The 12,191-nt window shown below is 44.5% G+C and overlaps 1 protein-coding gene across 1 annotated transcript in view; it reads left to right on the top strand.

Moving 5' to 3' along the window:
• Window positions 1-12,191, top strand: part of unc13bb (unc-13 homolog Bb (C. elegans)) — a 108,720-nt gene that overhangs the window by 35,705 nt on the left and 60,824 nt on the right. The window contains 5 exon segments of the mRNA XM_064942600.1: window positions 1,885-2,002; window positions 2,173-2,296; window positions 6,646-6,719; window positions 7,265-7,322; window positions 8,647-8,860. Coding sequence (XP_064798672.1) covers window positions 1,885-2,002; window positions 2,173-2,296; window positions 6,646-6,719; window positions 7,265-7,322; window positions 8,647-8,860 — 588 coding nt within the window.

The following is a 12,191-nucleotide window of genomic DNA, read 5'->3' as shown; positions in this document are numbered from 1 at the left end:
AGCGAATGGCATTGGCATGTTAAAAATGATATCTAGTGTGTGTCGGAAAATAAACAAGTTTACTGTTATCTGAAAACTGGCTCAGCTCGATTTCATCCTTCTTCAGTGATGTGTTTTCTTGCCAGAAAGCTGTAGCCTATTAGTTCTGTGGGTCAACCTTTATGGACAGCTTCCCTAATTGATATTGATCACATTCTATATAATTGACACCGAATACTTTAGTGGATGGCTGCACGTTGGTCTTCTTAATGACATAGCAGATTGCCAATGGGTCTTATGGTTTGTCAGGCCAGGCTTCTGTTTCTATGTTAGCCAGAGCGAGACTGGAGTCCAGACCACACCTTCCTTGTGAGAAAATGTTGATTATTTGATTTGAATGGCCATCCCCACCCAGAGACATGCTCAGGCCACCAGAGGTTACAGAAAACAGGCGTGTAGTGACAGCTGTGGATCGATATGTATATCTTACATCCCACACTCGCCTTATCTCTAAGTAGGGCTTTTTCCATAGCTCCTCTGCTATGCAGCTCAGAGTCATTATAATCCGATTGTTCTTAATGTTCTTTAGGTTTACAAATACAACAGAGTTTGATAGAGCCATGCCTACAGTATGTGATGTTAAGAGCCTACATGGAATTGTCTCATTTGGGCTGGGGCTTATGTTTACACTGACTGTGATGGTGTTGTTTTTGACGATTTGTGGTAATGGAAGGATCTCTCACTGTTTCCGTGACGGGGTGCTCCAGGAAGTGACATGGAGGAGAGCCTTAATGTTTCTGTGCTTGAATGAGGCCTCAAAAGAACCATCTGTTTCTATGCCAACCCATCAATTAATCATTATTCTGTCCTATCCCTGCTTTTTTTAGTGTTTAGAGAAAGTAATGGGGGTAAATTATAAATGCAGTATTTTCCAGCATTGTTTCCCGAAGCCTGTTGGGGTGGGGTCCTGTGGTTCATTCCCATCTCACTCCACAGACAATGGAAAGCTCAAATGAAACATGAATGGATTTCTGGATGCTGCTTTCACAGAAATCAGTCTGTGCCGTGGGTTCTTTAGTTTGTTTCTATGCTGCAGAAAGAGAACTCAAAGTGAATTCAGTGTGTGATTGAGTCTGTTTACTATTTTAAAATGTGCAAAATTGTCTTATTGTTTGTATTTGTTTTCAAAAAGTATATTGGTATGACCAATTACTTTATGACCATAAGCATTTTATACAAGTACCTGGTTGATCGTGTTTGCATTCACTGTGGCCACGTAAGAGCCTAAGAGATTGACAGTGAATGGTTTTCTCATTAGGGTAATAGTGTTGTCGTCATTTGGTGCATCTCTTTAAGTGTGAGTGGTTACAATATCTTTGTTTGCACCTGGGCTCACTCTTACTGCCACTGTTACTTAGGGCAGTGCACTTTTGATAATTATCTTCTCATCTTTCTATTGTTTTTGCCACATTAAGTTGTCAACCACGGTCGATGCCAGTATGCAAATGAGATCGATACATTACGAGCAATAGTCTCTTTCAAAGGAGATGCTCTTTTATTGTTAGCAGGCTGTGCTTCCATTTCAATGGCAAATAAAGGACTGAATACATCACAACGTCTGACATGATGCGTAAACAAAGACCACAAGTAGTCGATGAGCAGCAGGCCAGACAGTAGTACTTATCCTAGTTTCTGTTGTCATAGTTACTTCGACGTTTCCATTTGAATGGATGTGACTCACTACATAATAAATGCAACCATCCTTTAGAATATTTACAGTTTACATTGTTACCTATGGGCTCAATCACTTTGTCTCTCTTAATACCAATTTCTGTCTATCAAACTTTATCAAATGAGAGTTGATTATGACCCAATCTCCTTCATTCCCATCCTCTGTTTCTCCAGTGAGATCAACCGTCTGGACCTGGGGCTCATTGTGGAGGTGTGGAACAAAGGCCTTATCTGGGACACCATGCTGGGGACTGCCTGGATCCCCCTCAAGAGCATCCGCCAGTCAGAGGAGGTGAGGAACACAGAACGCATACATGCATCCAAACGTACACACACAATTACATCAGACATCCAGCTCAAATGTTGAAACCATGTGCACATACGTCTGGGCACTAGTTCACCACCCGGTTGGTTTAATCTGGTTTGTTTATGACCTCTGACCTTGTCTTCCTCTTCCTTCAGGAGGGCTCAGGGGAGTGGACCTTCCTGGACGCTGAGGTTCTGATGAAGGCTGATGAGATTTACGGCACCAAGAACCCAACTCCCCACCGGGTTCTGCTAGACACGCGCTTTGAGCTGCCTTTCGGTAAAATGTCATATAGATCACCATTTTTCGATTGGGCCCATAGCTATCTCTTTTATATAATAGGCTCTCTTTAAAATGTATTTGTTGCTTCTATACAGTACATGGTCAAATAGCTTTTACAATTACAGTACCTAAAGGTACGATGCTGAAATGTTGTAGGTCTGTTTGTTGTTGCATTGGAAGATGTGACAGACATAAGGCACAGTAATGATTTATACAGTAGTAGATTTTCCAATGACCTGTGCTTTAACGTACGTCACCAGACATGATATCGATTGGCTGAAATGCCAGCAGGTTGAGTAGTGAGCCTCTTGGATGCAGCCACTCTCGTCTCTCTACACTGAGAGGGAACAGTTATGTAATTTGTACGTCACTTTCGACATCCCTGTCCCTTAATGTTGCCAGTATTGGCGTCGGCGTGCCTAAAACACTTCAGATTGGTAGCTTCAAAGTTAAAACTGTGGGAGGTGCTTGGGCTACTTTCAGGTGTTTAAGGGCAGGCCTTTGAAGGTAGCGGTAGGGGAGGTGAGGCTGTGTGTTTGTCTGGGTTCTTTGTACAATTGATCCCATTCATTCACCAGGAAAAGGGTTTGGTTTCATCTGCCTTTGAAGCCCTGGCCTTTTGTGTTCGGCTCTCTTTAATGTCCAGTGTCTCTGTAATGGATCATGGCCCATCCGGGCACAGGGAGGGAGTGGGAGCTCTGCTCTAATAGACCAGCGGCGTCAAATCAAGTTGTATTTGTTACATGGGCCGAATACAACAGGTGTAGACCTTACATTGAAATGCTTACTTACAAGCCCAACAATAGTTTTAATAAATTACATTGGAAAAAAAGTAAGAGAAGAATAACAAGAATAACAAATAATTAAAGAGCCAGCAGTAAATAACAATAGTGGGGCTATATACAGGAGGTACCGGTACAGAGTCAAAGTGCGGGGGCACGGTGTCGAGGTAATATGTACATGTAGGTAGAGTTATTGAAGTGACTATGTATAGATAACAGAGAGTAGCAGCAATGTTCCAGAAGGGGGGGGGGGGGGGCGGAGCAATGCAAATAGCCTGGGTAGCCATTTGATTAGCTGTTCAGGAGTCTTATGGCTTGGGGGTAGAAGCTATTTAGAAGCCTCTTGGATCTAGACTTAGCGCTCCGGTACCGCATGCCGTGCGGTAGCAGAGAGAACAATCTAATACTAGAGTGGCTGGAGTCTTTGACAATTTTTAGGGCCTTCCTCTGACACCGCCTGGTATAGAGGTCCTGGATGGCAGGAAGCTTTGCCCCGTTGATGTACTGGGCCGTACGCATTACCCTCTGTTGTGCCTTGAGGGTCGGAGACTGAGCAGTTGCCATACCAGGCAGTGATGCAACCCATCAGGATGCTCTCGATAGTGCAGCTGTAAAACCTTTTGAGGATCTGAGGACCCATGCCAAATCTTTTCAGTCTCCTGAGGGGGAATAGGTTTTGTCATGCCCTCTTCATGACTGTCTTGGTGTGCTTGGACCATGTTAGTTTGTTTGTGACGTGGACGCCCCGTCGATGAGAATGGGGTCGTCCTCGGTCCTCCTTTTCCTTTAGTTCACAATCATCGCCTTTGTCTTGATCTCGTTGAGGGAAAGGTTGTTGTCCTTGCACCAAACAGTCCGGTCTCTGACCTCCTCCCTATAGCCTGTCTTGTCGGTGATCAGGCCTACCACTGTTGTCATCGGCAAACTTAATGATGTTATTGGAGTCTGGCCATGCCTGGCCATGCAGTCATGAGTGAACAGGAGGGAGCTGAGGGGCCCCCGTGTTGAGGATCAGTGTGGCGGATGTGTTACCTACCCTTACCACCCGGTGGCGGCCCGTCAGGAAGTCCAGGATCCAGTTGCAGAGGGATGTGTTTAGTCCCAGGGTCCTTAGCTTAGTTATGAGCTTTGAGGGCACTATGGTATAGAACGCTGAGCTGTAGTCAATGAATAGCATTCTCATATAGGTGTTTCTTTCTTCAGCTGTGAAAGGGCAGTGTGGAGAGCATTAGATTGCATCATCTGTTGTGCGGTATGCAAATTGGAGTGGATCTAGGGTTTCTGGGATAATGGTGTTGATGTGAGCCATGACCAGCCTTTCATAGCATTTCATGGCTACCGACGTGAGTGCTATGGGTTGCACTTATTGCACTTATTATATTATTGCACTTATTATAGTTGCTTAGGCAGGTTACCTTAGTGTTCATGGGCACAGGGAATATGGTCGTCTGCTTGAAACATATTGGTATTACAGACTCAGACAGGGAGAGGCTGAGAATGTCACTGAAGACACTTGCCAGTTGGTCAGCGCCTGCTCAGAGTACACATCCTGGTAATCATTCTGGCCTTGTGAATGTTGACCTGTTTGAAGGTCTTAATCACATTGGCTGCCCAGAGCTTTATCACAGTCGTCCGGAACAGCTGATGCTCTCATGCATGTTTCAGTGTTCCTTGCCTCAAAGCGAGATTAGAAGTAGTTTAGCTCGTCTGGTAGGCTTGTGTCACTGGGCAGCTCTTGGCTGTGCTTCCCTTTGTTGTCTGTAATAGTTTGCAAGCCCTGCCACATCCGACGACCGTCGGAGCCGGTGTAGTATGATTTGAGCTTAGCCCTGTGATGCTTTGCCTGTTTGATGGTTCATCGGAGGGCATAGAGGGATTTCTTATAAGCTTCCGTCAGCTCTAACCTTTAGCTCAGTGCGAATGTTTCCTGTAAACCATGGCTTCTGGTGGGGTATGTACGTACAGTCACTGGGGACGTCATCCTTGATGCACTTATTGATAACGCAAGTGATTGATGTGGTGTACTCCTCAATGCCATCAGAAGAATCCTGGAACATATTCCAGTCTGTGCTAGCGAAGCCGTCCTGTAGTTTAGCATCTGCTTCATATGACCACTTTTTGGGGGGGCCGAGTCACTGGTGCTTCCTGCGTTCATTTTAGCTTGTAAGCAGGAATCAGGAGGATAGAATTATGGTCAGATTTGACAAATGGAGGTCGAGGGAGAGCTTTGTACACCTCTGTGTGTAGGGTAAAGGTGGTTGCACATTTAACATGCTGATAGAAATTAGGTAAAACTGATTTTAGTTTCCATGCATTTAAAGTCCTCGGCTACTAGGAGCACCACCTCTGGATGAGTGTGTTCATATTTGCTTATCGCTCTATACAGCTCATTGAGTGCGGTCTTAGTGCCAGCATCGGTCTGTGGTGGTATGTAGAGAGCTACGGAAAATACGAACTCTCTAGGTAGATAGTGTGGTCTACAGTTTATCATGAGATACTCTACCTCAGGCAAGCAAAACTTTGAGACTTCCTAAGATATTGTGCACGAGCTGTTGTTCACATATATGCATAGGCCCCTGCCCGTGTCTTACCAGTCTGCTGATCTGTCCTGCCGAAACAGTACATGACCCGCCAGCTGTATATTCTTAATGTCGTTGTTCAGCCACAACGCAATGAAACATAAGATATTACAGTTTTTAATGTCCCCTTGGTAGGATATATGTGCTTTCAGCTCGTCCCATTTATTTTCCATCGATTGAACATTAGCTAGCAGTATGGAAGGTAAGGGCAGATGCGCCACTCGTCTAATCCTAGCAAGGCACCCTGATCTTTTTCCACAAAATCTGTTTCCTTCTCAAGTGAATCACGGGGATCTGGTCGGGTATCTGTAGTAGTATTTCCCTCCCATCCGACTCGTTGAAGAAGAACTATTCATTCAGTTTGAGGTGAGCAATCGCAGTTCTAATGTCCAGAAGCTCTTTTCTGCCATAAGAGACGGTAGCAGCAACATTATGTACAAAAGAAGTTACAAACAACGCGAAAAAAACAAACAAAATGGCATGGTTGGTTCACAGCCGTTAAGACCGCAGCCCCCCCCCCTTCGGCGCCATCATAATACCCTGGTAGTAGGTAATAATGTGTACTTTATCTGTCTGTACATTAGTCACTTGTTGGGCTGGTTATGTCCTCAAGTAAAGGCTTGTGCAGTTTTGCAGCACATAAAACTCCTGTACTCTGTGCTTCTTATGTCTCTGAAGTTCTGTCACTGTCAGGACTATGATCCTTTTCTTCTGTGCATTCATTTGTCTCTGTCATTACAAACATTTCTACAGTGGAGCTGTAATACCGGGCCCTGGCACCCAACAGTGCAGTTTGAGGGCCTAGCCAACTATTTGTAATGTCTTATTCTTAAGTGGCTTATGATATATTTAAAGGGCCATGAATATGTAATGGAAGCATGGTGTATGTGGGAGCACGGATGGTGTAGGTTAGGATGCAGCTCACCAGTCACCCGTGTGTGTGTGTGTGTGTGTATGTGTGTGTGCCTGCACCCCTCTCTGCCAGACATCCCAGACGATGAGGCACAGTACTGGACCGGCAAGCTGGATCGCATCAACACTATGAGGATCCATGATGAGGTAAGGCCCACCCAACATGCAAGGCGCCAGGAACAGTGTGTCAAATATGTAGATACAAAATGTACGTATTTATATTTCAAGCAGTTAAACTCGTAATCTATTTATGAAATTAGCCTCTGTTTGCATATTGTAAAATACCATGTACATTGCGGTCAAATGTTCTGTAACACTTGGCACTTTGCATTCACTAGCACACAGTAAAATACATGTAAATAGACGATGGGACTAACTCTGGTAATTTGACTCTTTCCTCACAGAAAACACTGGTTAGGTACTGTATTGACATGTGTTCATCACTGTTTGCTGTGCTCTGAAGTGACAACAGATTGTAGATAACTAACTATTGCATGCAGTGGCATTGAAGTCATGGTGGTTATACAAATGTAGGAGTTTGAGAGTGACGATTTTTTAAATTTTATTATACCTTTATTTTACTAGGCAAGTCAGTTAAGAACAAATTCTTATTTTCAATGACGGCCTACGAACAATGATGTTGTGGATGATGGTCAGAGGTCACAATTCCTATTCTCTTTTCCTCTCTCCAGTACCCTCTGCAGGATGAGGTCCAAAGACGCCCCATGCCGCTTGCTGCCTCCCAATGTTGTGAGTGGGACTGACTTCCACACCATAATATCCCACTAGATGGCGCTCTCTCATCAGCCCCGTGTCTCTCTGGCTTACCATTAGTTTGGGCTTTTCACGTTGTTTAAGTTGTCGTATTCCTGAGTTATGTGTGAATCTCCTAACCCAGACTTAACATCAAGTAAGCCTTTTATCCAATACATTTTTTCCAAAACAGTCACTACTCATGCAAAGTTAGGAAGAATGTCAACACACAGTGATGCCACTTTTATGCATGGTCATAATTTCCCCTCCTATGTCATGCACAGTTTTTGCATATTCTCCACTACCTCTCACTTTACTTCTCTGCCAACACCCTCACCAGGCAACTATTTCGGATGGGCTGACACACTGAGTATGTAACAGTCTTTTTTGTGATGAATTTTATCCCTTCCCAAAGCTTCACCTTGGCCTATCCTCAATGCATTGTGCATGTTATCCAGCACCAAAAACAATCGCTACAGCCAGGGGAAATATCCCCCCCCCCCCACACACACACACACACTCTCCTCTCTCTACACCTCATGTCAGACTTTCATCACCTTTATCAATTTCCCCACTGGACATGGAAACACACATTATTGCTTATACCTGCATGTAAACAGAACTGGACAATAGCAGTTAAGCTTAGATCTGTTCTTGCAGTCAGTAGGTGACCTTGATAAGCATAGTGGCAGTTGATGACTTTGTGAACAATGTCAATGAGATGCAATAGCATCGTCACACAGACAGGGGGCAGTGTTCGCCAGCCTGTTTTGAGAAATCGAAACATCAGTTTGTCCTGAACTATCTATTTCACTTATCAGTCTGGAGCGCAGCCCAGCTCAACTGTCACCTTAAGTATGCCACTCAGCTCAGGGACAGCATTCTGCAATCCAAAGGACCTGTTTGTATGCCAAAGTTGAGACTGTGTCACTGAGAGACGATGTCAAAATTGCATTTGAGTTCCTTAACTGATTAATTTGGGTGTCCCTTTTTGACTGTTTAATCACTTATACGTTCAGTTGCATCACATTCCCCTTCCCACTGTGGTTTACTTCCTGGTTGGCTTGCATTCAAAGGTGCATGACCCTTGCCCTCCTTTACCTCCCTCTTACCTGACCCTACCTGACCCCAGTGTATATCACCACTTGTTCTTATTGTGTAACTCATATGTGTGAGGCGAACATGTTTTTATTTTTTATTTGTGAAATTGTGAGCATCAGTGGGATAGAATGGAGATTCTGTAGTCATTTTAGCACTTATAATGCCTAGGTCTCTGGAAGTTATCTTGTGGAGCTTGTCCTTTTGCCCCTCCCCTTTATAGCCCTGGATGACCATGACAGCGCGGTGGACGACCGGGACAGTGACTACCGTAGTGAGACCAGCAACAGCTTGCCCCCTCGCTACCACACCACGAACCAGCCCAACTCCTCCATGCACCAGTACCCCATGGGCCCCCGGCTCCAGAACCACCTGGACTCCTGCACAGACTCCATCCACAGCTTTGACATGGACTACAGAGACCACCGTGGTAGCAGGTAGAGCTTCTGATACCACCCGCAAACGTACAATACATGCCCCGACACAGAATTCACAGAAATGCACAAATTCATCTGTAAAAGAATGCACACCTGTTCATATATTCTACAATCATACATATTGACAGATGGTGAAGGATGTCCAGAGTTAGGATATTAATAAAAAAATGTTTAGTGCAGTATCGGACATTTATTTTGTTTTGTTAGTTTGTTTTAAACCGTTTTCTATGTAAATAAATAATTTTGCAAATAGACCCAGTTCGCTGAGGGCCTGAGTCTTAGCTGTTTTGTTTGTTAGAGGGCTTCCCTCTTTCAGACGATTAAGGGACATCCACCCTCCTGGGACAGAATGGCAGAATCAATTGGCTGCCTTAGTTGTACCCTGAATACAAGCATTTTTCTCAAGTAATGTGAGCAGCTTTAAATCTAGTCAGTTTATGTTCATTTGTCACTGGCACATGGTTTGACACTGCTTAGGAAGGAGGTAAACAATGTCACCTGCTTGAATATATGAAGTGTCCCCGAGGACGTGCTACTTCCATCTGCTTAGGTTGAGCGCAACCTTGCAAGATAACCCAATAGCAATTGAGTCTTTGGTCATTTGTATATTTGGATCTAGTATAGAATTTCATTTAGTTAATGGGGAATGTCAAAATGAGTGTAGCTTTGAAGAAGGAACAGATTTGGTCTTAAACAATGTCGAAATTGTCCAACTGCTTAGATGTTTTCCCAGATGGAGCACAAATAATCTGCCAACTCCATTCACGTACCCAGTGTAGAGTGGGTCTTTGCTCTCTTACATGTGACTTGCTGTGGAAAACATGTGCTTCAGTGAGATTGTGGTAAATCTCAGTCTGTGTGGACAGATAGAAAGCTGATCCGGATAATTCTATAACATCTGAAAAGAAAAGTGGGATTACAGCCAGGAAAAACTGATTTAAAATTGATGTATTGTTATATGAAACTTCTTTGGCAGTTTGAATGAAACTGAGCTTAGTTAAGCCTGCTATTGTCACATATGGGTCTTTTGTGACCCTGGTTTTGGAAGGGAAGGTTCAGTTATAGGGAAATACTGCCCTCCCTGACCGAATTTCTATACAGTCTGTAAAATGACTTTGGACAGAGATACTTCAGGTTGGATTTCAGGGCTTTTTTGCTGTTATTGAAAATCCCCCAGAATGACAACATCACGCACATAAAACGGGCATATCAAACAATCTGAACACACATTCACCAAATAGTTATTTACATATGAAAAACATTTTTTATTTATCATATGTATTTAATGCTTGTCTCAGTCACATGGGCTTTATTACTTTTCTGTCCTCTTATAATTTGCAATAATTTCTGTTTGCTTTTTTCTTTCTGGTTTTTGTCCCCCCCTCGCACATCCCATTTTGCTTCTTCTTTAATCGATGAACCTAAACTAGAGCAATAAACCATAAAGGGAGGGTCAGAATCATCCCTGTAGATTCTGGCATGGGTGTGGAGGATTGGGAAAGCAAATACAAAGTGCAGGGGAGAAATCACCTGAGCGAGTTCCTGGACAAGGAAGAGAATCGTTGGGTTGAGGACGATGTTATTCTCCGAATGGGGAGAGCTCTCACTGAGCCCTCGGGCAGCTCGCTCTGCCAAAGCACACAACACAGTGGCATCATACCTGCCACCTACCCAGTGGGCTATGACACTATCGATCGGCGGCGGAGAAAAAAGATTCGGGATCCAGGAGGGCTGTCCTTCTCCGAGGCGGAGAAACTCACAGATGAGCCTTTTCCCCCTGACCTTGCACTCCTCCGCCAGAAGAGAGGGGAGCTCGTGCTGCGGCAGGTGGCAGAGATCGAGGAAGAGGAGGAGCAGATGACGCCATGCCTCAAGCCATACAAGAATGGACTTCTTTACAAGACTAGGATGTGGGCCAAAAACAAGCTGGGGGACACCTTGGAGAACTATGTGGTGTATCAGGAGGAGGAAGCTGCCAGAATGAGAACAGGTTTGGCGTACGATTCAGAGGAGGAGCTGCCGTACTCCATGGGATCAGAGGAGGAGCTAGAGGAAATTGCCTCCTTAGCGGAGGCCATTCACTCTGAGAATGGGAGGGGCCAAGGCAGGTATGCTTCATCCCATGGAGGTCACATAGACAAGTATCAGAGTTATCTGGTTAAGAAGAGTGTAAAGGGGAAAATGGGAGGATGGGCTCCTGAAGCAATGCTGTCTCCAGTGGAGGAACCAAGTGACGAGTATGTAGATCCCATGGATGAGCTCCAGTGCCTAGTTGAAACAGTTTCAGAGTACCTGGCTGAAAAAGAGGAGGAAATAAGCAGGTATGGGTCTCTTCCCAAGTCATCCAAGTCAAGGTTATCTTCCCAGGGCAGCATAAGAACAGAATCTACTGGAGAGGACCCAAGGACCCCTATTGATATCAAGGAAGATACCCAGACAGAGGCTCCACCTGAACCAGGAATATCTGGAGTGAAACATGCTATGAGTTCATTATTCAGTTCCTTCACAGACAAGGTTAGTTCAGCCCCCAAGCAGCCACACTCTGGTTCTGCAGAAACTAAAGAAGTACCACCTGCACCATCTTCTCAATCTGGTATATCTAAGCTATTTTCATTAATTCCAAAATCCACCAGCCCTGCTCCTGCTCGTGTAGCTCTTGTATCTCCTACAGCTCACCCCAAAGGGACATTTTCCTTCAATTTGCCTTCCCAGTCTGATGCCAAGACACAAGTCCAGAATCAAGAAATGCCAGCCATGAGAACAGAGATGTATAGTATAAGTGATGAAGTTCAGGACGCTGCAACAAAGCCACAAACACCAGCAGTCACTTCAATTGTTGAGAAAATGAGTTTTGCTATAAAAATATCTGATGAAGAGGTAGTGAACACCACCGATGGAAAACAATCCCCAGGGAGAAGTGGCTCAAGAGAGGGCTTTCAAAATCTTGCAAACTGGGATGAGAAACATATCCACCAAGGTGAACAGTCAATGGCTGTGGGAGGAGGCAGAAGACTTGATAATTCAAGAAATGTACCCCAAAATAAACCATTTGTTAATACACAAGGAAAAGTTGTGCATGTGAGACCTGACTCTATGATTGCCTCTCAGCAAAGTGTGTCTACTTCAGTGGATGGGAAGTCCATCAACCAACCAGAACCAGCAAGTTCAGGGTTCTTTAGCCCTTTCAAGAAATCGTTCAGCTCATTGATTGCACCAGTTAACCCTGTTCCCCCGCAGGGCCCTCCACCTGTTGCAGTGTATCCTGTGTTTGGGTCATCACCAGATATTACATCAGAGAAACCTGTGGAGGAGCCATCTTTAGGCAGTAAGC

This window comes from Oncorhynchus masou, chromosome 28, assembly GCF_036934945.1.
Source record: "Oncorhynchus masou masou isolate Uvic2021 chromosome 28, UVic_Omas_1.1, whole genome shotgun sequence".
NCBI lineage: Eukaryota > Metazoa > Chordata > Actinopteri > Salmoniformes > Salmonidae > Oncorhynchus > Oncorhynchus masou.
The sequence above is the reverse complement of the archived record's forward strand: the minus strand, read 5'-3'. Positions and strand labels throughout refer to the sequence as shown.